This window comes from Hemiscyllium ocellatum, chromosome 20 (assembly GCF_020745735.1).
Source record: "Hemiscyllium ocellatum isolate sHemOce1 chromosome 20, sHemOce1.pat.X.cur, whole genome shotgun sequence".
Lineage (NCBI taxonomy): Eukaryota > Metazoa > Chordata > Chondrichthyes > Orectolobiformes > Hemiscylliidae > Hemiscyllium > Hemiscyllium ocellatum.
In genome coordinates, this window is record NC_083420.1 from 36,475,126 (window position 1) to 36,493,918 (window position 18,793).

The following is an 18,793-nucleotide window of genomic DNA, read 5'->3' on the forward strand; positions in this document are numbered from 1 at the left end:
TGCAACCCTCTTCTTTGAAACAAAAAGTAAATTGTAAACACTAGAAACTTAAATTCTAGAAATATAGAGTCTATGACTACCTAAAACAAATGCTTTGTATTCATCTTCAGTCCTTATGTTTTGAAAATGCTTTTTAAAAAAAAATTAAAATCAAGTTAATTGTGTAACTAAGATTACCTGAATACATATGAGATCATTCTCTGATTTCATTCATTCCTGTATGTCATGCTTCCATACCTGATAACCATTATACATTGTATTGTGATGCAGGAAAAAGTAAGTCTGTTGGTGTTTTCAAAATATAATAAGTTTGTGCTTACGATGATATATTTGTGAGGCACAAATGTGATTTATATTGAAGACTTTTTTTTGGGAACAGTGATTTGTTGGTATTTAAGAAATAACTATAATGAGGACTTGGGCCAAGGAATGACTTGCTACAAATGTGGGCGGCACGGTGGCACAGTGGTTAGCACTGCTGCCTCACAGCGCCAGAGACCCGGGTTCAATTCCCGCCTCAGGCAACTGTGTGGAGTTTGCATGTTCTCCCCGTGTCTGCGTGGGTTTCCTCTGGGTGCTCCGGATTCCTCCCACAGTTCAAAGATGTGCGGATCAGGTGAATTGGCCATGCTAAATTGCCCGTAGTGCCCGTAGTGTTAGGTAAGGGGTAAATGTAGGGGTATGGGTGGGTTGCGCTTCGGCGGGTTGGTGTGGACTTGTTGGTCCGAAGGACCTGTTTCCACACTGTAAGTAATCTGTAAGTAATCTAATCTAAATTACCTCTTCAAAACTTGCAGATGTTTTGTCTGTACTGAAGAATAGGAAATAACATTTTTTAAAGTTTAGAATTGGAACAAGAACATTTATTTAATGCCACTGACAAATGCCATTGACCTACATTAAATATTAAAGCTGGTGAGGAAGGCTTTATGGACTGTTTTATTGTAGAAAAGAGGCAGGGTTGCTCGTAAAGGGGAATTCCAGATCTTAGTGCTTCAACAACAGAAGGTTTAGCCACCAGTGGAATGATTAAAGTTTGGGAGGCATTACAGCCCACAATTAGAGGAATGTAGACATCTTGAAGGAATAAGCCCAATGCTAGGTTATTAGAACATTTTTGTGATATGTAAAATAGGTAGGATACCGATATGAAGTTTGATTTATATTTGTAGGTCGATCACATCTTATGATATCAAAATGTCTTAAGTGCTTATCATTACGCCTCCCCACTTCAAAAGGAATTAATGGTAATTTCAAGGGACTAATAATTCAGAGACCTATCTTTGCCAGGTCTGACCTACATGTGGCTATATATTCAGTGATGTGGTGGACTCCACTCTAGTGATGCATTCACTAGTGCCAACCACTAGGAATTTAAAAAGGAATGAAACTAGATGCACCAAGACATTGATTAAAGCAGGAAAGACAACAGCAAACATAGCTCTCCCAGATGTTGGTAAAGGGAGATTTTGGAGTGTCAGTGGGGCTTCTCACAGGCTAATCAGGCAGCAGCCTGACATAGTCATACTCATGGAATCATACTCTACACACAATGTCCCAGACAACCATCACAAGTCTACGCCATCAACAGCTCAAAACCAGCAGAGGTGGCAGCACAGTGCTACACAGCCAGGAGGGAGCAGTTGTAGTAATCAGTGTTGACCCGGAACCAATGAAGCCACGTGGTATCAGGTCAGACACAGACAAGGAAATCTGCTAATTACCATGAACCACACAATCCCACATGCTCCCCCCATATCAGCTCATTAATCATTACTACTATGATGGAGTACTACAGTCCTGGCACATCCAGTTGTGAATGGTAATAGGCAATTAGCTAACTGGAAGAGGAAGCTCCATAACACCTTCATTCTCAAAAGCAGGGGAGCTCAGAACATCAGTGCAACAGAAAAGGCTGAAGCATTTTGCCATAATCTTCAGCATGTGCCAAGTGGATGATCCATGTTGGCCTCTTCCAGAGGTCTCCATCATCAAAGATGCCTATCTTCAGCCAAATGATATTGAGAAATGGCTGGAGACACTAAATACTGCAAAGGCTAACAGCATTTTCGCAAAGTATTGCAGATATGATCCTGAACTTAGCACACTCCTAACCAAGCTGTTCCAGTACGGTAACTATACTGACATCTACCTGACAATGTGGAATTTTACCCAGGTGTGTCCATACATAAAAATCCAACCTGGATAACTACCGTCCCATTTGTCTGCTCTTGATCATTAATAAGATGATGGAAGACGTTGTCAATAGTTCTATCTAACAGCCCTTGCTTAACAATAATTTGCTAACTGACACTCCAAGCCACTCAGCTCCTGACCTCATTCTTACCTTGGACAAAACAGCTGAATTCTAGAGATGAAGTGACAGTGATTACCCAAGGCCACATTTTACCAAGTAGGGCATCTCAGAGTTCTAACAAAATGGGAGTCACAGAATCAGGAGGGGTGGAGGTAGTGGGTGAGTCCCCTCTGGTTGGAGTCAAATCTGGCACAATGAAAGATAGTTGGAGTTACTGGAGGTTAGTCATTACACTCCATGATATCTCTGCAGGAGTCCATCAGGGTAGTGTCAGTGCCTCAGTTGTCTTTAGCTACTTCATCAATGCCCTTCCCTCCGTCTCAAAGTCAAAAATGGTGATATTGGGCTAATAGCGCAATGTTCAGCATGATTTTTAGTTCTTCAAATACTGAAATAGACATTGTCTAAATGAAGCAAGACCTAGACAATTTCAGGTTTTGACTGACAAGTGACAACATTCATGCCACACAAATGCCAGGGACTGGCCATTTCCAACAAAAAATAATCTAACCATTGCCCTTTAACATTCAATGCATCATCATTACTGAATTCCTCATGACCAGCATCCTAAAGTTACCATTGATCAGAAACTGAATTGGACTAGCCATATAAATAAGTGGCTACAAAACCGTATTAGAAGCTAGGAATCCTGCAGCATCTAACTTACCTCCTGATTCCCCAATATAGAATTTTGTGACCACCATCGACAAGGCACAAATCAAGAGTACAATGGTAAACTCCCCAATTGCCTAGATGCGCTCCAACAACACTCAAGAAACTTGATAATATCCAGCAAAACACAGCTCACTAATTGGTACCACGTACACCCTTCATCCCCTCCACTACTGATGATTTAGTTGTAGTAGGATGTAGTGTCTACAAGATACATCGCAGAAATTCACCAAGGATCCTTAAGTTGGACTGTTTGAACTCATGACCACAATCATATAGAAGGACAAGGGAAAAATGCATGGGAACACCAGCACCCAGCAGTTTCATTCCAAACCACTCACCGTCCTAACTTAGAAATATATTGCTGTTTCTTCAATACTCGAAGGATCAAAATCCTGCAATTCCCTCCATGAAGGTATTGTGCATCGACCTAAACCAACTGGACTGTAGTGGTTCAAGAAGGCAACTCTCCACCACACTTCTCAAAAGCAGATAGGAATGGGCAATAAATGCTGTCCCAGCCAGTGGCACAACCCATGACTGCAGTAATTTGTTTTTTGTGAGAGCAAAGTAATGGTTGAAAATTTCTCTAGTTTTTTTGTGGTGTTGCTTGAAGGAGAAATGTTGACAATAGAATATTGTGAAAACATTTTGAACTTTGAATACTTCAATTAAATCAAGCAAGTTGAACTCTAGTTGTCTATTCAACTTTGCCTCAGACTACAAAAGCTAAGGATCACCTACTTTGCCTTGGGGGAAAAAAACTTACTTTTACATAATTAAAACAATGATCAATTGTTAATCATAATGATTGTTTTCTCAATTAGTCCACAGCAAATTCATATAATTCATAAGGAAGAAAAACTCTTATTGGTCAAGATCTTTGGCAACTGTATTTCAAAGCTACCTGTTCCTTCAGAATATGACATTCACTGAATGTCTTTTCTCAAAAGTACTTCATATCAAAGCAGTCTCTGTAATCAAATCCTGTTATAGTATTCTTTCTTACCAATCTATTATGGGTGGTTTATGGTCAACAATACAAAGTGGGTAACTAACTCTTAAATAAAATAAAGAACACTTTTTGATGGGGGGTTTATTGTGCTGATGTGATTATGAAATTAGGTGGAGGGGGGGAACACTTGAAAAAAACAGTAGATCTTGCAAATGATGCATTCTAGCCCAACTTGTCTCCTATAGTGTAGAACATTGCTCCGGTATGACCAATATATTCATTTTCAAGTATTACTTTTTTAAACTGATTTTTCCTCCATGTGGTGTTGGTATAAAAGCAAGGGGGTGTTATGTTAACCAGTGCTTCTCAAACTATATTGATATTATACATTGTATAAATAAGAAAACTTGGACTTTAATTAGTAAAGAGTTATTATTTTCTATACTTCGGTAATTCCAGTCAAAGTAACTTACCATTAGTCAAAGAGTTGGTGACAAGGTGACCAATTCTGGGTGAAAAGCTCTTTACCATGCGAGCATTATTGATGGGACTTAGGAATAGACTGGAGGAAAGGGTGTTCTCAAGATGATGAGAGCAGAGACTGTTACTGCAAGTACAGAACTCAGGCCAAAATGAGTCTCAGAAGGCTTGACCTGGGATGCCAGGTAGAAAGGAAAATAATGGGAGAGTCCTGGACAATTCCTAGTTGGTGAAGGGCCCTCTCATTCAGCTTCTAACCCAGGCTGCTTATAAAATGATGGTTGTACATGTTTCCTGTTGTACATTGCCCCCTATAAAGATGGTGGTGCACTGTTGCTTCCTGATGCACTTTACCCCCTAAAAATAGTGTTGGATGTATGTACCTTCTGCTGCTTGTCTGGATGCTCCAAACCACTGCCATCTTGTGGCCAATAGCAGTGCTGTTGAGCAAAATGTTTAAAGTTAAAAATCGCACAGCATCAGAGATTATAGTCCGACAGATTTTTTTGGAAGCACTAGCTTTCAGAGCGCTGCTCCTTCATCACAACCACCTGATGAAGGAACAGCGCTCCGAAAGCTAGTGCTTCCAAATAAACCTGTTGGACTATAACCTGGTGTTGTGATTTTTAACTTTGTACACCCCAGTCCAACGCCAGCACCTCCAAATCAAAAAATTTATAAAATCCTTGGAAGAAACAAAAAGTGGGACATTTATTAACTTTTCATCAAAGAGGAATGTTGAGGTCAGAACAAAATATTTGTTGTCTATTCCTAATTCTTCTTCAACTGAGTGGATGCTGAGACAATTCAGGGTAGTTTTAGAGTAATCCACATTGCTGTGCTTCTAGAATCACATGTAGACCAGAATCGATAAGAATGGTAGATTTGCTTGTCTAAAGAACATCCATGAATCATACTTGTTTTAACTACAATCAATGGTAGTTTCACGGCACTATTACTGAGACTATCTTTCAATTCCAGATTGTATTAACTTGAACCCCTGTCCCCAGAACATTAGTCTGGGTTTCTGTATTACTACCTTCCCCACCTTAATCATTGAAGAAGAGCTTTTCATTATAAGCCAGAGTATCACCCTCTAGATCTTCCCAAATGCAAGCAAGACAAGCAATCAACTAAGTTAAAATTAAAATCTGGAGTATCTATTTTGATCAACCTTAGCCAGAGGTTCTGGCTCAGACTAGGGACCCTTGGAGTCTGGAGTATCATGATCTATGCCTCCACAGTGCAGTAACCTGGGTTACACTACTATCTCCACAAAGATAGGTAAGTTCCATGGTAGCTGCTGGATTGTGTAGTGCTGGAAAAACACAGCAGGTCAGGCAACATCAGTATTTGAAAAACTCAAAAAATCCAGGGTAAGCCTCATGACTGGAGGTGGGTGTCAGGGCAGCTGCAGATAAAGGTGGGGGGGGAAGCCAGCTGAGGGGAATAGGTGAAGACTGCATACCCTCCCTGGACAGCGCCACCTATGGCGGAAGGTGTAGCGCTCTGGGGCGGGTCAGGCCTGGCCGCGCATGGGTATTGTTGCCTTTGTCACAGCCGCCGCGGTGCACGTTGGACACACAGTCCTTTCCAAGATGGCGCTGCGTGTTCTCTCTCGATGCGTCCGCCGGTGGCCGCAACCTTGGAGTAGGTCAAGGGCAGGCCCGAGCGTCGGGGCCCAGCCTCTCGCTGGAGCCGGCAGCAGCTACTCTCAACACGTTTGCAGCAGGCGGGCTGTTGGCGAGGCGCCCCGGGCTCAGGTAATTTGGAGTTTGGTGACTAGGCCGGACCCTGAGGCAGCGGGTGTAGCATAACCCCAAGTGCCAGCTGCTTCGGAGGAGATTGCGCTAAAAATCCTTCATCATTCGATGAAATCTGATTTCAGATAGAAATACAATGCTACAACTCCCAAATCAATTTGTGGAGTTTAGAGTTTTAGCCTTCGGGGAAAGTGCACTTGGGTTCCTCTGTATTCTTAATTGTCAGGGTCAAATCTTCAAACTGGGTAAGAAGATTTAAAATCAATGCATTTATGAAAAACTTCAGGACGTTCTGTAGTAACAAAAGTAGGAGCAGAATTGGCATACGACCCCTCAAGCCCCTCTGTTAAAACCGTGACGGAACCTCTACATAGACTAAACTTTCCTTGCTGATTCCCCAGATTTGTTGAATTGCTTAATTTTAAAAAAGCCATTCATCTGTATCTGGAAAGTACTGGGAGTATTTTCAGGACTCTGGGGTAGGTAATTTGAAATTTCACAATCCTCTGACAATTTCACAAACTTTCTCATCTTTTAATCTGAAATTAAGTTTTCTGCCCTATTACCCCACATGTTCCATAACCCTCTTTGAAGTGAAGTCTACAATGTGAGGAAAGTGGGAACAAAATTATGTGTATAAGCTTTCAGAGTGCTGTTTCTTCAACAAGTAGCAAGTTGGGCAGGATCATAGGACACAGAATTTTTAGTTAAAAAATCAAATTATCATACAGTAGATGTAAATAATTGAACAAAGCTAGATGGCTGTTAAGTCTTTAATCACTTAGAATGGGGATGCAGATTTTGCGTGATTAATTTGTAAATCCCAGAACTACTTTCAAGTCACAGTCCAGAGATTACTTAAGGATTTATAACAAAAAAGTGACATCTCAGCTCAGACAGTACATTAAAGGTGTGAGGTTAAGGTTAAACACACAATCAGTCTATGTGACATTTTATAAGTTCCTACTTTGAAAATAGGCCCAGTTTGACTTAAGGTTGGGGTTCAAACAGACTTGAACCTCACACCTTTAATGCATTGTTTGAGCTGTCACTTTTTTAATAAAACCTTAAGTTATCTCAGGGCTGTAACTTGAAAGCAGTTCTAGGATTTACATATTAATGAATCGAAACCTACATTCCCATTCTAAGTGAGTAAAGACTAAATAGCAATTTAGATTTGTTCAATACTTTGTGTCAGTTTTATGGCACTTTGATCTTTTACTATAAGTTCTGTGTCCAATGGTCCTGTCCCACTAGCTACCTGATGAAGGAGCAATGCTCTGAAAACTTGTATTTCCACGTATGGAGTCAGATATTACGAGGGGGCATAGCTTTAAATTAAGGGGTGGTAGATATAGGACAGATGTTAGGGGTAGATTCTTTACTCAGCGAGTCGTGAATTCATGGAATGCCCTGCCAGTAACAGTGGTGGACCCTCCCTCTCTATGGGCATTTAAACGGGCATTGGATAGGCATATGGAGGAAAGTGGGCTAGTGTAGGTTAGGTGAGCTTGGATCGGCGCAACATCGAGGGCCGAAGGGCCTGTACTGCGCTGTATTGTTCTATGTTCTACTTCCAAATAAACTTGTTGGACTATAACCTGGTGTTGTGTGATTTTGTGTGTACACCCCAGTCCAACACCGGCACTTCAGTGTCAAATTATGTGGAGTAATTTTCCATTATGCATATTAATTTTCCACAAACAACTCTGCTAATGATTGGATAATTTGATTGAGTAGTATTGATTGAGGAGTCATTTCTGATCCAGTTTCATGCAGTGTGCGGCATTGGCGAAAATTGTCAACTTTCAGGTGTTAAGCTGAGGTTCTGTCTTCCCATAGTGGATATAAACAAAACTCCTGGGTCACTCTTTAGGCTGTTCTTCTGGAATCCTGGTATTATTACTCTGACATATGGAGGTTTTAAATTGAATGGATGTTGATGTTGGAAATCAGAAACAAAAAACAGAAATTGCTGGAAAAGCTCAACAGTTCTGGCAGCATCTGTGGAGAGAAATTGGAAATAACATTTCCAGTGACTCTTCCTCAGAGTTGATGGTAGTTGGCAAAACTTGTTTTTATGTAGAAGGTAGGGGATAGAGCCGAAAGAGAGAGCAAAAACAGTTGGACTGTCAAAGAAGTGGATAATGGTGCAGCCTAGGAGAATGAATGGTGACTATTAGTGACTAACAATGGGTTGTATGTAATAGCAGACCATGTGATAACAAGGATGTTATGAGGGTTGTAGTAAGGACATGGGGAAAGGTGCCTCAAGCCCTTAAATTGTTCAATTCAATATTGATTCCAGAAGGCTGTAGAGTTCTCAAACGAAAAATTCGGTACTGTTCTTCCAGCTTGTGCTGAGCTTCATTGGAGTGCTGCAGCAAGCCTGAGACAGAGATGGTGGCCAGAGAACAAGTGGGAGGCAACTAGAAGCTCATGGTCTTTTTTGTAGACAGAACATTGTTGTTATGCAAAGCAGTCACCCAGTCTACACTTTGATTCCCCAGTGTAGAGAAGACCACACTGTGAGCAGCGAATGCAGTAGATTAGATTGAGTGAAGTACAGGTAAAATGCTGCTTCACCTGGAAGATGTGTTTGGGTCCCTGCATAATGAGGAGAGAGGAAGTAAACAGGCAGGTGTTACTCCTTATGTGGTTGCATTGGAAAGTGCCATGGGGCTTTGGGGAAACGTATGTGGAGTGAAGGAGGAGTGAACCGGCGTGTTCTGGAGAGAATGCTGACAAGGGAAGGGAGGGGAATATGTGTCTAATGATAGTTTCCCATTGGAGGTGAAGGAAATGGCGGCTAATGTTCTGATGGATGTAGATGCCGGTTCTGTCTGGAACATCTCTTGGGCTTGCCCATACTCCAGCAAAGCTCAGTGGAAGGTGGAAAAATGACACCTGATTTTCTGCTTGGGAACCCTGCAGCCTTCTGGACTCAATATCATGTTATGTAGTTTTACGCTTGAGCACATTCTCCCATCTCCTTACCCCAACCCTGTCAAACTAGACCGTGTCATCACTTGGACTGCTACCACAAACAATCCATTGTCAGCCACTAATAGTTCCCATTAGCGGCTATTGATTCTCTCAGGCTGACCTTTACTCATTCCTTTGTCTTGAGTCGAAAGGTGTAACACTGGAAAAGACACAGCAGGTCAGGCAGCATCCGAGGAACAGGAGAACATAAGCCCTTCATCAGGAATGTGGAGGAGGGAAGGGGGCTGACAGATACATAGAGATGTGGGGTGGAAGGTAGGTGGGATGCTAATAGGTGGGTGCAGGTGGGAAGTGATTGTGATCGGTCAGTGGGGAGGGTGGAGCAGTTGATGGGGAGGAAGATGAGCAATCTGCTTAACTGGTTTTCCCTGTATTTGGGCTTGATCTCGACCTATCGTTTACTCTTCCTCCTCCAACCCCAGTCCCCCCACCAGCATATAGGCCAAGCTTCTCCCAAATGCATTCAATTCCAAAGAAAGGTCACTGAACCTGAAATATTCAGTCTGCTTTCTCTCCTTAGAAGCTACCAGGTTTGCTAAATTTTTCCTGCAATTTCAGATTTCCAGCTTCTGCAGTTATTTGGGTTATTTTTGTTATCCCTCATCAATTGCTTAAGCTGTGGCTCTCGCCCAATAAATCGGTAACATTATAAATGTCCATTTGCCATGTTCCTCCTGCAAAAAGGGGAGTTACATGGAGGAGAAAGCTGGAGGAGCAGCAGTCCTGGTAATTCATGTTAGCGGTGCCAGCAAGGTAGACAGCATCCGGGCTCCTGGGCTCATCCACTCCAGATCAGCTGTTTCCTCCCTTCTGTCCTTCCCCTTTTTGGCATACTTCTTTATCTTCTTCGTCCTGTCAGCAGTGGAGAAGGTGATATTATGGAGGAGGGTGGCTGGAGGAGCACTCTTGGTGAGGTGGCAGCCTGTCCTAGCAGTGGAGCCATGTTAGTGGTATTCCCAGAGTAGTGGACTCCAGCTGTTGTCAAGGTGATGACAGCTACAGACCCAGGGACTCCTGGTTGCTGGGTAAGTGTGGGTCCAGCATGAGATCCAGGCATTGGTGGCCTGTTGGCGATGAGGGCTCAGCGACTAAGAGATGGTGCCTTGAGTGGCAATGCTGCCATTGATGGGTCCAATGAAGGCAGCGGAGGGGTGGCAGCTCAGGTGTCGTATGTCAGCTAGCTCAGGACTCACGCCACAGGTAGCAAAGCGGAGATAGACTCTGCTATATCTTTTTATTCTTAAACTACTCAAAATAATGCCAGATTGTGGTGACAGTTGAAGTTTAGCATTGTATTTTACTGTGTTCATTGTAGGCTACAAGTGACAGTAAATCATCATTCTTTCATTCATTTCTGAAGGATTATCTCAGCAAATCCTGTGGTCAGGGCCCACTAAATTGTTTTCTCACTTTTCCTCTGCCCATAACAGCCTTTTTTTTGATCTGTAAATTATGTTGGTGAAGTTGTATAAGGAAGTTAGAGTTTGAACTAGTAGATGTTATTAAGTCGTACAGCACAGAAACAAACCCTACAGACCATGCCGACTGTAATCACAAACTATTCCCACCTGCCTGTGCATATCCCTTATCCCTCCAAATCTTTCTTCTTCTTGTACTTATCTAGTACCTTTTAAATGGTATAAGTGTACTCGTGTCTGACACTTCCTCTGGAAGTTCATCCCAGAAACGAACCATCCTCTGTGGAAAAAGTTGCCTCTTATGTCTTTTTCAAATTTTTCTCCTCTCTCCTTAAATATATGCCCCCTAGTCTTTAAATCCACCCACCAAAGGGAAAGACACATGTCATTCATCTTACCTATATCTCATGATTTTAAAAAACCTCTAAGGTCACTTCTACGGGCCTCTATACTCCAGTGAAAAAAGTCCAGGCCTGTGCAGCCTCTTCCCAATAACTCAAACCTTCTGTTCTTGGCAACATCCTGGTAAATATTTTCTGAACACTCCAACTTGATAATATCCCTCCTGCAGCAGCGTGACCAGAACGAGACATACTACTCCAGAAAACGCCTCAACATGACTTCCCAATTCCTATATTCTAAAGGTCTGAGCAGTAAAGTTAGTTCATAATTGCTTATCTTTAGTTGGAATCTATTTGTAATAAAATAGTGATTCTTAAATTCAGAAACCTGATCTATGTTTACTATCAAGTACTTTGGGGAATTTTGTGTGTTTCTATTAAATCTTTAACTTTTATGACAACTCTAACAAGACTTGATTGAGCTACCCCAACGAGGCATAACACTACTGTATGTCAAAGCAATGGTGTTTTTGTTTGCCAGCATTAAGTCTTCAGGTCATGCAACTTCCACTATAAATTAACCTGTTTTTTTCTTCTCTTTTTGCAGAGTTGTAGTCTGTTTCTACAGTCTTTGCGTCAGTATGGGGATCTGCCCCCTCTGACTCTTGGCAGCATCCAGGAACGTGTGCTGTACGTGTTAAAATTGTATGATAAAATTAATCCTGACAAGGTAAGGAAACAATGTCACTGACCTTTTATTGAATTTCTGAAATAAAAATGAGATCACTCTGAGAAAATGTGACCTCTTTGAAATGAAGTTGCCAACACTTTCTTCGTTTACATTTTTTTAAAAAATGAGCAGCAAGGTGCTGAAAAAGTAAAACAGGTAAGGTGATGAGATGCAGACTCGGTTGCAGAGACTGGAGCAGAAGCGAGCAGCAGGACCATGAAAAATTAGCATGTAGCCCTGAACTATCAGGCCAGTGTCAACAGCCACCTTCAGATGTTTCATTGTATACAGTTTGTGCAAACATGATACGTTTCAAATTTGGCTATAGGTGTAATGTTTCTTATCTCTGCAAAAAGGAGTAACATATCAATACTGTGTGAATATTCTTGCAGTTTGGTATTTGTATTTTGCCTCCAGAGTAAACGGAGGTAATTTCCGCTAAGCTTTTATTACTGCTCTGACCCATTGTTTTACTAACATTAAAACACAACAAATATAAATATGTAAAACCTTCCTGGTGTACCATCATGTCAGTTTGACGGTCCTTTTAGCCAATCTCAGATTCTTTGTGAATATTCTAATAAATCCTCAGGTTTCCTTGAAGACCAAGAATGCAGGAAGTTCTGGATAACATTCAGGCATGAACTGAGGGCTGGAAAATAATATTCTCACTTCACAAGAGCAGGCAGCGATCACTTTAAACTAGAAAGAATCTAACCGTGTCCCATTGACATTCATCCAGGCAAGTGGGAAATATTCTATCAAAGGCCTGACTTTGGACTTTGGAGGGGTTGTAGGATAGTTATGAGGTGAGTTAGTTGCTGTTAAATAATGAGCTTCCTTCCAGCTCTTTTGAAGCCAAAATGTTTATGTGGCTGATCCATTGAGTTTCTGCTGCACACAGCCCTTAGAATGAGTTACAGGCTTTACAAATTGCTGAGCTATTTCAGAAGGTTCACACAGCTGTTGATGTGTGTACTGTCTCGTCAGGCAGTGAGTAAGAATGAACTTTATCAGCACCATCTACCAGGTAGCAAAGGGACAGTTGTAACATATGTGGTCCCTGTCTTTTGAGCTAATTTTGAAACAGGAAAACTCAGTTTTGCTCAGGGGTTACTGGAAACATCAGATTATCTGTTCACTGTTTTCAAAGGATCAAATCTGTTGTTTGAGCTTAATGTCTTGATTGCTTGTGGATTTTCTCTTGTACTTCTGAAACCTCCTGTAGTTACAATATTTCCTTTCTTAAAGCTTCTACCAACCTCTCATTTTATGAAGGATTTGGGTTTGGATAGTTTGGATCAAGTAGAAATCATTATGGCTATGGAAGATGAATTTGGTAAGTGTGTGTGTGTGTGTGTGGTAGGTTGTAATGTGTCAAGATATCTTGTTTAATCCAACCACCTCAGAATCTTTGTTTATTAACTGTTCTTTTGATTCACTGAATCTTCTGTCTCCTTTGACTGAAGATGCTTGATTTGTAAGCAGGTGTCTATTTCACAGTCATTAATGTCCTCTTGCAAATAAAGTAGCTAATTGTTCATTGTGAGCCCTGACACATTCAGCCTAATCAATCTTATGGGCTTCAGACTGTCTGGTCTTATATGAGAACTCTACCAAAGATTGCATCGCATTTAGCTCCATTTTCAGATCCTTGTTTGATGAAATAGTTTTAGCCTACATGCAATAACATCTGGTTAACATTCAGACTCAACTTGCAGGTGCTAAGTAACATTTGTGCCGCATAAATACCAGCCAGTCAATGACTATCTCCAGCAAGAGGATACTGAACCACTTCCCCTTAACAAGAACAACATTGTTAGTGATTCTACCAGCAGATACATCTCTGGAGAGGAAGGGGTGGTTGCGTTGTGTTGCATCTATTAGGCATATTATTGTAACCCTCCAAAGCTTATTTGACATTAACTCTCAAACCTGTAACAATGACTGTCTAGAACAACACTGGGTAGTAGTTCTTGAGAGTTGCATCACTGCAGGATAGTTGTGAGATCTCGATTAGAGGTGATTCAATCTGGTGATAAATTATTCTGTATGAGAGGGTTGTTGAAGGGCTTGCTATATGCCCAATATGGCAATGTGAAGAGTGTTAATGTGTACATTGGCCATGTTGCTTGTCTTTAGGAGTCATTGATCTTCATTTTTCTCTCTTTGAAGGATTTGAAATTCCAGATGTAGATGCAGAAAAGTTGATGACGCCTGATGAGATTGTAACTTATATCGCAGATAAGAAGGATGTATATGAATAATTTTTTTTCCTGGAGACAAAAAGAGGGTAAGAATTTGTTAGATGAGTTCTTAAAAGGGGAAGCAAAGTGTGCATTTTCTAACTTGTCCTTTGTCACAAGTACATGCTCTTTGACAGGTGAAGGAGGATTGACTGGGACTGTTCTCCCACCGATAAAGCTCATGCACCAAATCGTATTGTTGAGTCATGTGTCTGAGGAATATTGTTTGCATTAATATTTGAGTGGTGGAGGAATTGGTGCTTTGAAACTGTCTTGGGGCTTCAGTTAGTCCTCAGAATAGAGGTTGGAACATATGCATCCTAACCACGAAAAAGGACCTTGATCTCTGAATCATTCAGCACACCGGCACCACAATTGGCCCTTTAGTTATGGTCGACAGGTGTTGGGATGGCAGTAATAAATCACCTACACACTTCACTCAGTTCTTCACTGATGATGAAATAAAAAGTTTCCCTTATCTCCCTCAGCAAGGAGACCAGTACATCTTGAGAGAGTTGACTGGATCCCATTGCCTTCTCCAAACCAGAACCCCCAAACCTGTGCAGTCGAAAGGACTGTCCCCTCTTTAGAGATCCAGCTAAATTCAGCATAACCTAAAGTTCAAACCTGGCATTGAAAGAAGGCTACTTTACCCTATTAAATACTGACTTCATAGTTGTCAGTGATTTCCAGAAATGTTTTTGAAGTGTTTTTAAAAAAAAAATAAATTCTAAAACCTGTTTTTGGCTTTGCAGGTACTTGCTGCTGGGAGCTTACTCAATGTGTGAGGGATCACAAGCACTTCTTGGTGCATAAGTGCTGGTCTATGGTTTTTGTTGTCTGATTATGTTTGTTCTGCCAGTGATATTTCAAGTTCTTGAACACTTGATTTCAGGAATTAATAAATTACTCTTGAACCTGGATCTGTGTACGCGCTGTTTATTCACCCACCAACTTTGATACTCTACCTCTACATGAATTCTAGATTGATGAGCATCAGTGGATGGATATTCTTGTTCCTTGTTATGAACTGGAGGCCACTCAGCACATTTGAATCCATTCCACCTTTCAATGACAGTGTGACTCATCCCTGTCCTAACTCCATTTACCAGCTTTGGCTGGTGAAAGTCTGATCTTGGATTTTAAAAGTTGTTAATTCAGCTAGCATTCATGTTTATTAATTGAGGTGTGATCTGCCATCTTTTGCTGGAGACGGTTCCACATTTTAATCACTGAATGTAAAAGTGTTTCTGAACTTCTTTCCTAAATAGTTTGGCTCTTGTCACCCACTAAAAGGTGGATTTTTCTGTTTAGCTGCTTAATCATTTCCTTTCAAAGTTATGTAAAAATATTCTAACCAATCACCCTCCACCTTCCACATTCCAGGGAAAAGAAGTTGCTTCTGTTGCTTTGAACTGGGAAAAGTTGCACTGGTAGCAGGTAACATCCTGATCATCCATGATTTAAATGAATGGCAGAACAGGCTTGAGGAACTGAATTGACTTGGTTTTTCCTGTTCTTTAGATGTCGCTGGTCTCTATCAAAACAGCTGGTAGAGGCAAGTTGAAACTCTAGCTTAATTTCAGTCTGTTTGATATTTTTCTTAGACAAATGATTTTAAATTTGATTTCACTGCTGTACTGTTATGTTCTTGGTATGAGATGAATATTAATTATTGGGCTATTTACATTCATTTTGCCAATTAGGTAATCGAGCTGTGCAACACGTTGTATTTATGTAGCACCTTTTAATGTAGTTTAAATAGTCCCAAAGTGCTTCACATAAACATTGATCAAACAAAAATTGGCACTGAGTCATAGAAGGAGGCATTGCTATAGATCTAATTAAAGTAGAATCAAATAGGATGAGTAATACCGGCATTCAACCCAACTAGTCCATGTCAGTATTTGTGCTCTGCTCAAGTTTCCATTCATGTTTTTATCTCCTCTAAATGGATCATCATAATCCTCTATTCCCTTCTCTATCATATGCTTATTTTATTTCCCCTTAAATGCATAAATGTGATTGCTTTAACCATTCTCCAAGGTAATAAATTCCATATTCTTACAGCTTTAGGTAATCCATGAATCCATGTAAGATTCTGTAAATCTGTTTTTTGAATTAGAATCAGTCTGACAGTCTCGCAAAGGGCACCTCACACTTTCAATGCATTATCTGGGCCAACGTGACACCAATTGTTAAAATTCACTTGAGAATGTAACCTTTTTTAAAAAAGTTGTGTGATTTACATAAGAAAGAATTGAAACCTACGTGTTCATTTTGAAAGATGAGAGACTTAACAAACAATCCAGGTCTTTTTCAATATATAATTTCAGTTACATCACACTGTAAACTTTTGTTATAAATTCTGTGTCTTATGATCTTCTACTCCGCACCACCTGAAGAAAGAGCAGCATTCCGAAAGCTAGTGCTTCCAGATAAACCTGTTGGACTATAACCTTGTGGTGTGTGATTTTTAGCTCTAGGTAAAGTCCCTTCTGAATACCTTGTTGGATTTCTTGGTGACAGCCTTATACTGATGGTTTCTGGTCATGCCCTTCCCATTTCTACATAATCTCAGCCAATCTATCATTGTTTTAAAGACCCATATTAAATTTGCATTTGGCCTTTTCTCAAGACAGAGACCAGGCTGCCAATTCTTTCCTGATGTACAATCCCCATGTTTTTGGTATAACTCTTGTAAATCTCTGCAAACTCCTCGAGCCTCTTAATTCTGTTGTGTTTTATTTTGTACCTTTTCTAATTCCTCTTCTTTTGTGTGACATGGAGATCAGAACTAGGTTCTGTTCCAAGTTTGGCTCTGGGACATTAAAGCTCTGGTGTCCCCAGTCCAGCCTCCCTTAACTGTAATTTGGAGGTGCTGGTGTTGGACTAGGGTGTACAACGTTAAAAATCACACAACACCAGGTTATTGTCCAACAGGTTTTACAGTATTAGGAAGCACTAGCTTTCGGAGCGATGCTCCTTCATTTAGGTGGTTGTGAAGTATAAGATCGTAAGACAGAATTTATAGCAAAAGTTTACAGTGTGATGTAACTGAAATGATATATTGAAAAAGACCTGGATTGTTTGTTAAGTCTCTCATCTTTTTAGAATGAACGTGTTGGTTTCAGTTTTTTCATATGTAAGTCCCAGAACATTTTTTAAAGTTACATTCTCAAGTGAACTTTAACAATTGGTGTCATGTTGGCCAAGATAATGCATTTACGATGTGAGCTGCCCTGTGTTAGACTGTCTGTGCCCCTATGTTCAGACTGATTCTGATCTAAAAAATGGATTTACAGAATCTTGCATGGATTCCTGCAGTTCTTTGAGCAAAGTAAAATGTAATTCTGCAAGTACAAATACAGCCCACAAACTTGTGTATGTGTGCGTGGGGAGGGGAGGTGGGGTGGGGTTGAGTGTCTGTGAGTGTGTAAAGGGGTACAAGTCTTTGAGAGAGTGTATGTGTGAGCATGTGAGGGAGGGTCTACGTGAGTAAGCGAGGACTGCAGATGCTGGAGATCAGAGCTGCTGCACTTTTCCAGCACATTTTCAGGGTCTACGTGAGTGAATGGGTCTGTAGGAGAGTGTGTGTGTGTGTGTGTGTGTATAGTGCCATGGGGTCACCTGTAGTGACATGAACCCAAGGTCCCGGTTGAGGCCATCCCTATTGGTACCAAACTTAGCTATCAGCCTCTACTCGGCCACTTTTCGTTGTTGCCTGTCCTGAAGTCTGCTTTAGAGGACAGTCACCCGTAGGTTCAAGGTCGAATGTCCTGGACAGCTGAAGTGTTCTCCGACTGGGAGGGAACACTCCTGTCTGTTGATGTTGTGTGGTGTCCATTCATCCGTTGGCGTAGCCTCTGCTCGGTCTTTCCAATATACCATGCCTCGGCATCCTCGCCTGCAGCGTATGAGACAACATTGGCTGAGTTGCGCGAGTACCTGTCATGTGCATGGTGGGAGATGTCTGTACGCATAATGGTGGTATGCATGTTGATACTGACATCTTGCAGCATCCACCGTGACAAGGTTGTATGGTGTTCGCCTGAAAGCTGGGCAGTTTGCTACAAGCAATGATCTGTTTGAGGTTTGCTGGTTGGTTAAAGGTGAGAAGTGGTGTAGGGAAGGTCTTGGCAAAGTGCTCATCCTCATTGATAATGTGTTGCAGGCTGCAAAGAATGTGGCATAGTTTTTTGGCTCCTGAGAACTACTGGACAATGAAGGGTACCCTGTCACTTGCAGCTTGTCTGTCTCCTGAGGGGGTCATTATGGTTTCTCGCTGTGGCACGTTGAAACTGGTGGTTGATGAGCATCGTACCCCATCTTGATGAGGACATCCTTGAGAACTTCCAGATGTCCGTCATGTTCCTCCTCATCTGAAGTGAATTGAATTTATTGTTGTGTACTGAGGCATAGTGCAAAGCATTGTCTTGTGAGCAATACAGGCAGATCAGATAGTTAAGTAGCATGGATGAGTAAATAATTGGTAACCAGCAGCAAAAACACAGGTACAGGTGAATGTTAAGAGTTTGAGTCCATTCGGTATTCTAACAACAGTAGGGTAGAAACGGCTATGAAACCAGCTGGTGTGTGTTCAGGTTTCTGCATCTTCTCCCTGATGTTAGAGGTTGTAGAAAACATTCCCCGGGTGGGATAGATCTTTGAGAATGCTGGCGGCCTTTCCTTTACAGCGGGTCTGGTAGATGGATTCTATAGATGGGAGGTTGGCCTTTGTGATTGTCCGGGCTGAGTTCACCACTTTTTGTAACTGTCTTTAATCTTGAATGTTGCCATACCAGGTAGTGATGCGTCCAAACAGAATGCTCTTGTTGGCACACCTATAAAAGTTGGCTGGGGTA

The 18,793-nt window shown here is 41.3% G+C and overlaps 1 protein-coding gene across 1 annotated transcript; it reads left to right on the forward strand.

The window, feature by feature from the left end:
• The first annotated feature begins 5,974 nt into the window (after positions 1 to 5,974).
• On the forward strand, positions 5,975 to 14,849 carry LOC132825214 (acyl carrier protein, mitochondrial-like). The gene is made up of 5 exons (XM_060840277.1): positions 5,975 to 6,187; positions 11,560 to 11,682; positions 12,934 to 13,021; positions 13,858 to 13,975; positions 14,684 to 14,849. The coding sequence occupies exons 1-4, from the start codon at positions 6,023 to 6,025 to the stop codon at positions 13,947 to 13,949; spliced, it is 468 nt and encodes a 155-aa protein (XP_060696260.1). The 5' UTR covers positions 5,975 to 6,022; the 3' UTR covers positions 13,950 to 13,975; positions 14,684 to 14,849.
• The last annotated feature ends 3,944 nt before the right edge of the window (positions 14,850 to 18,793 follow it).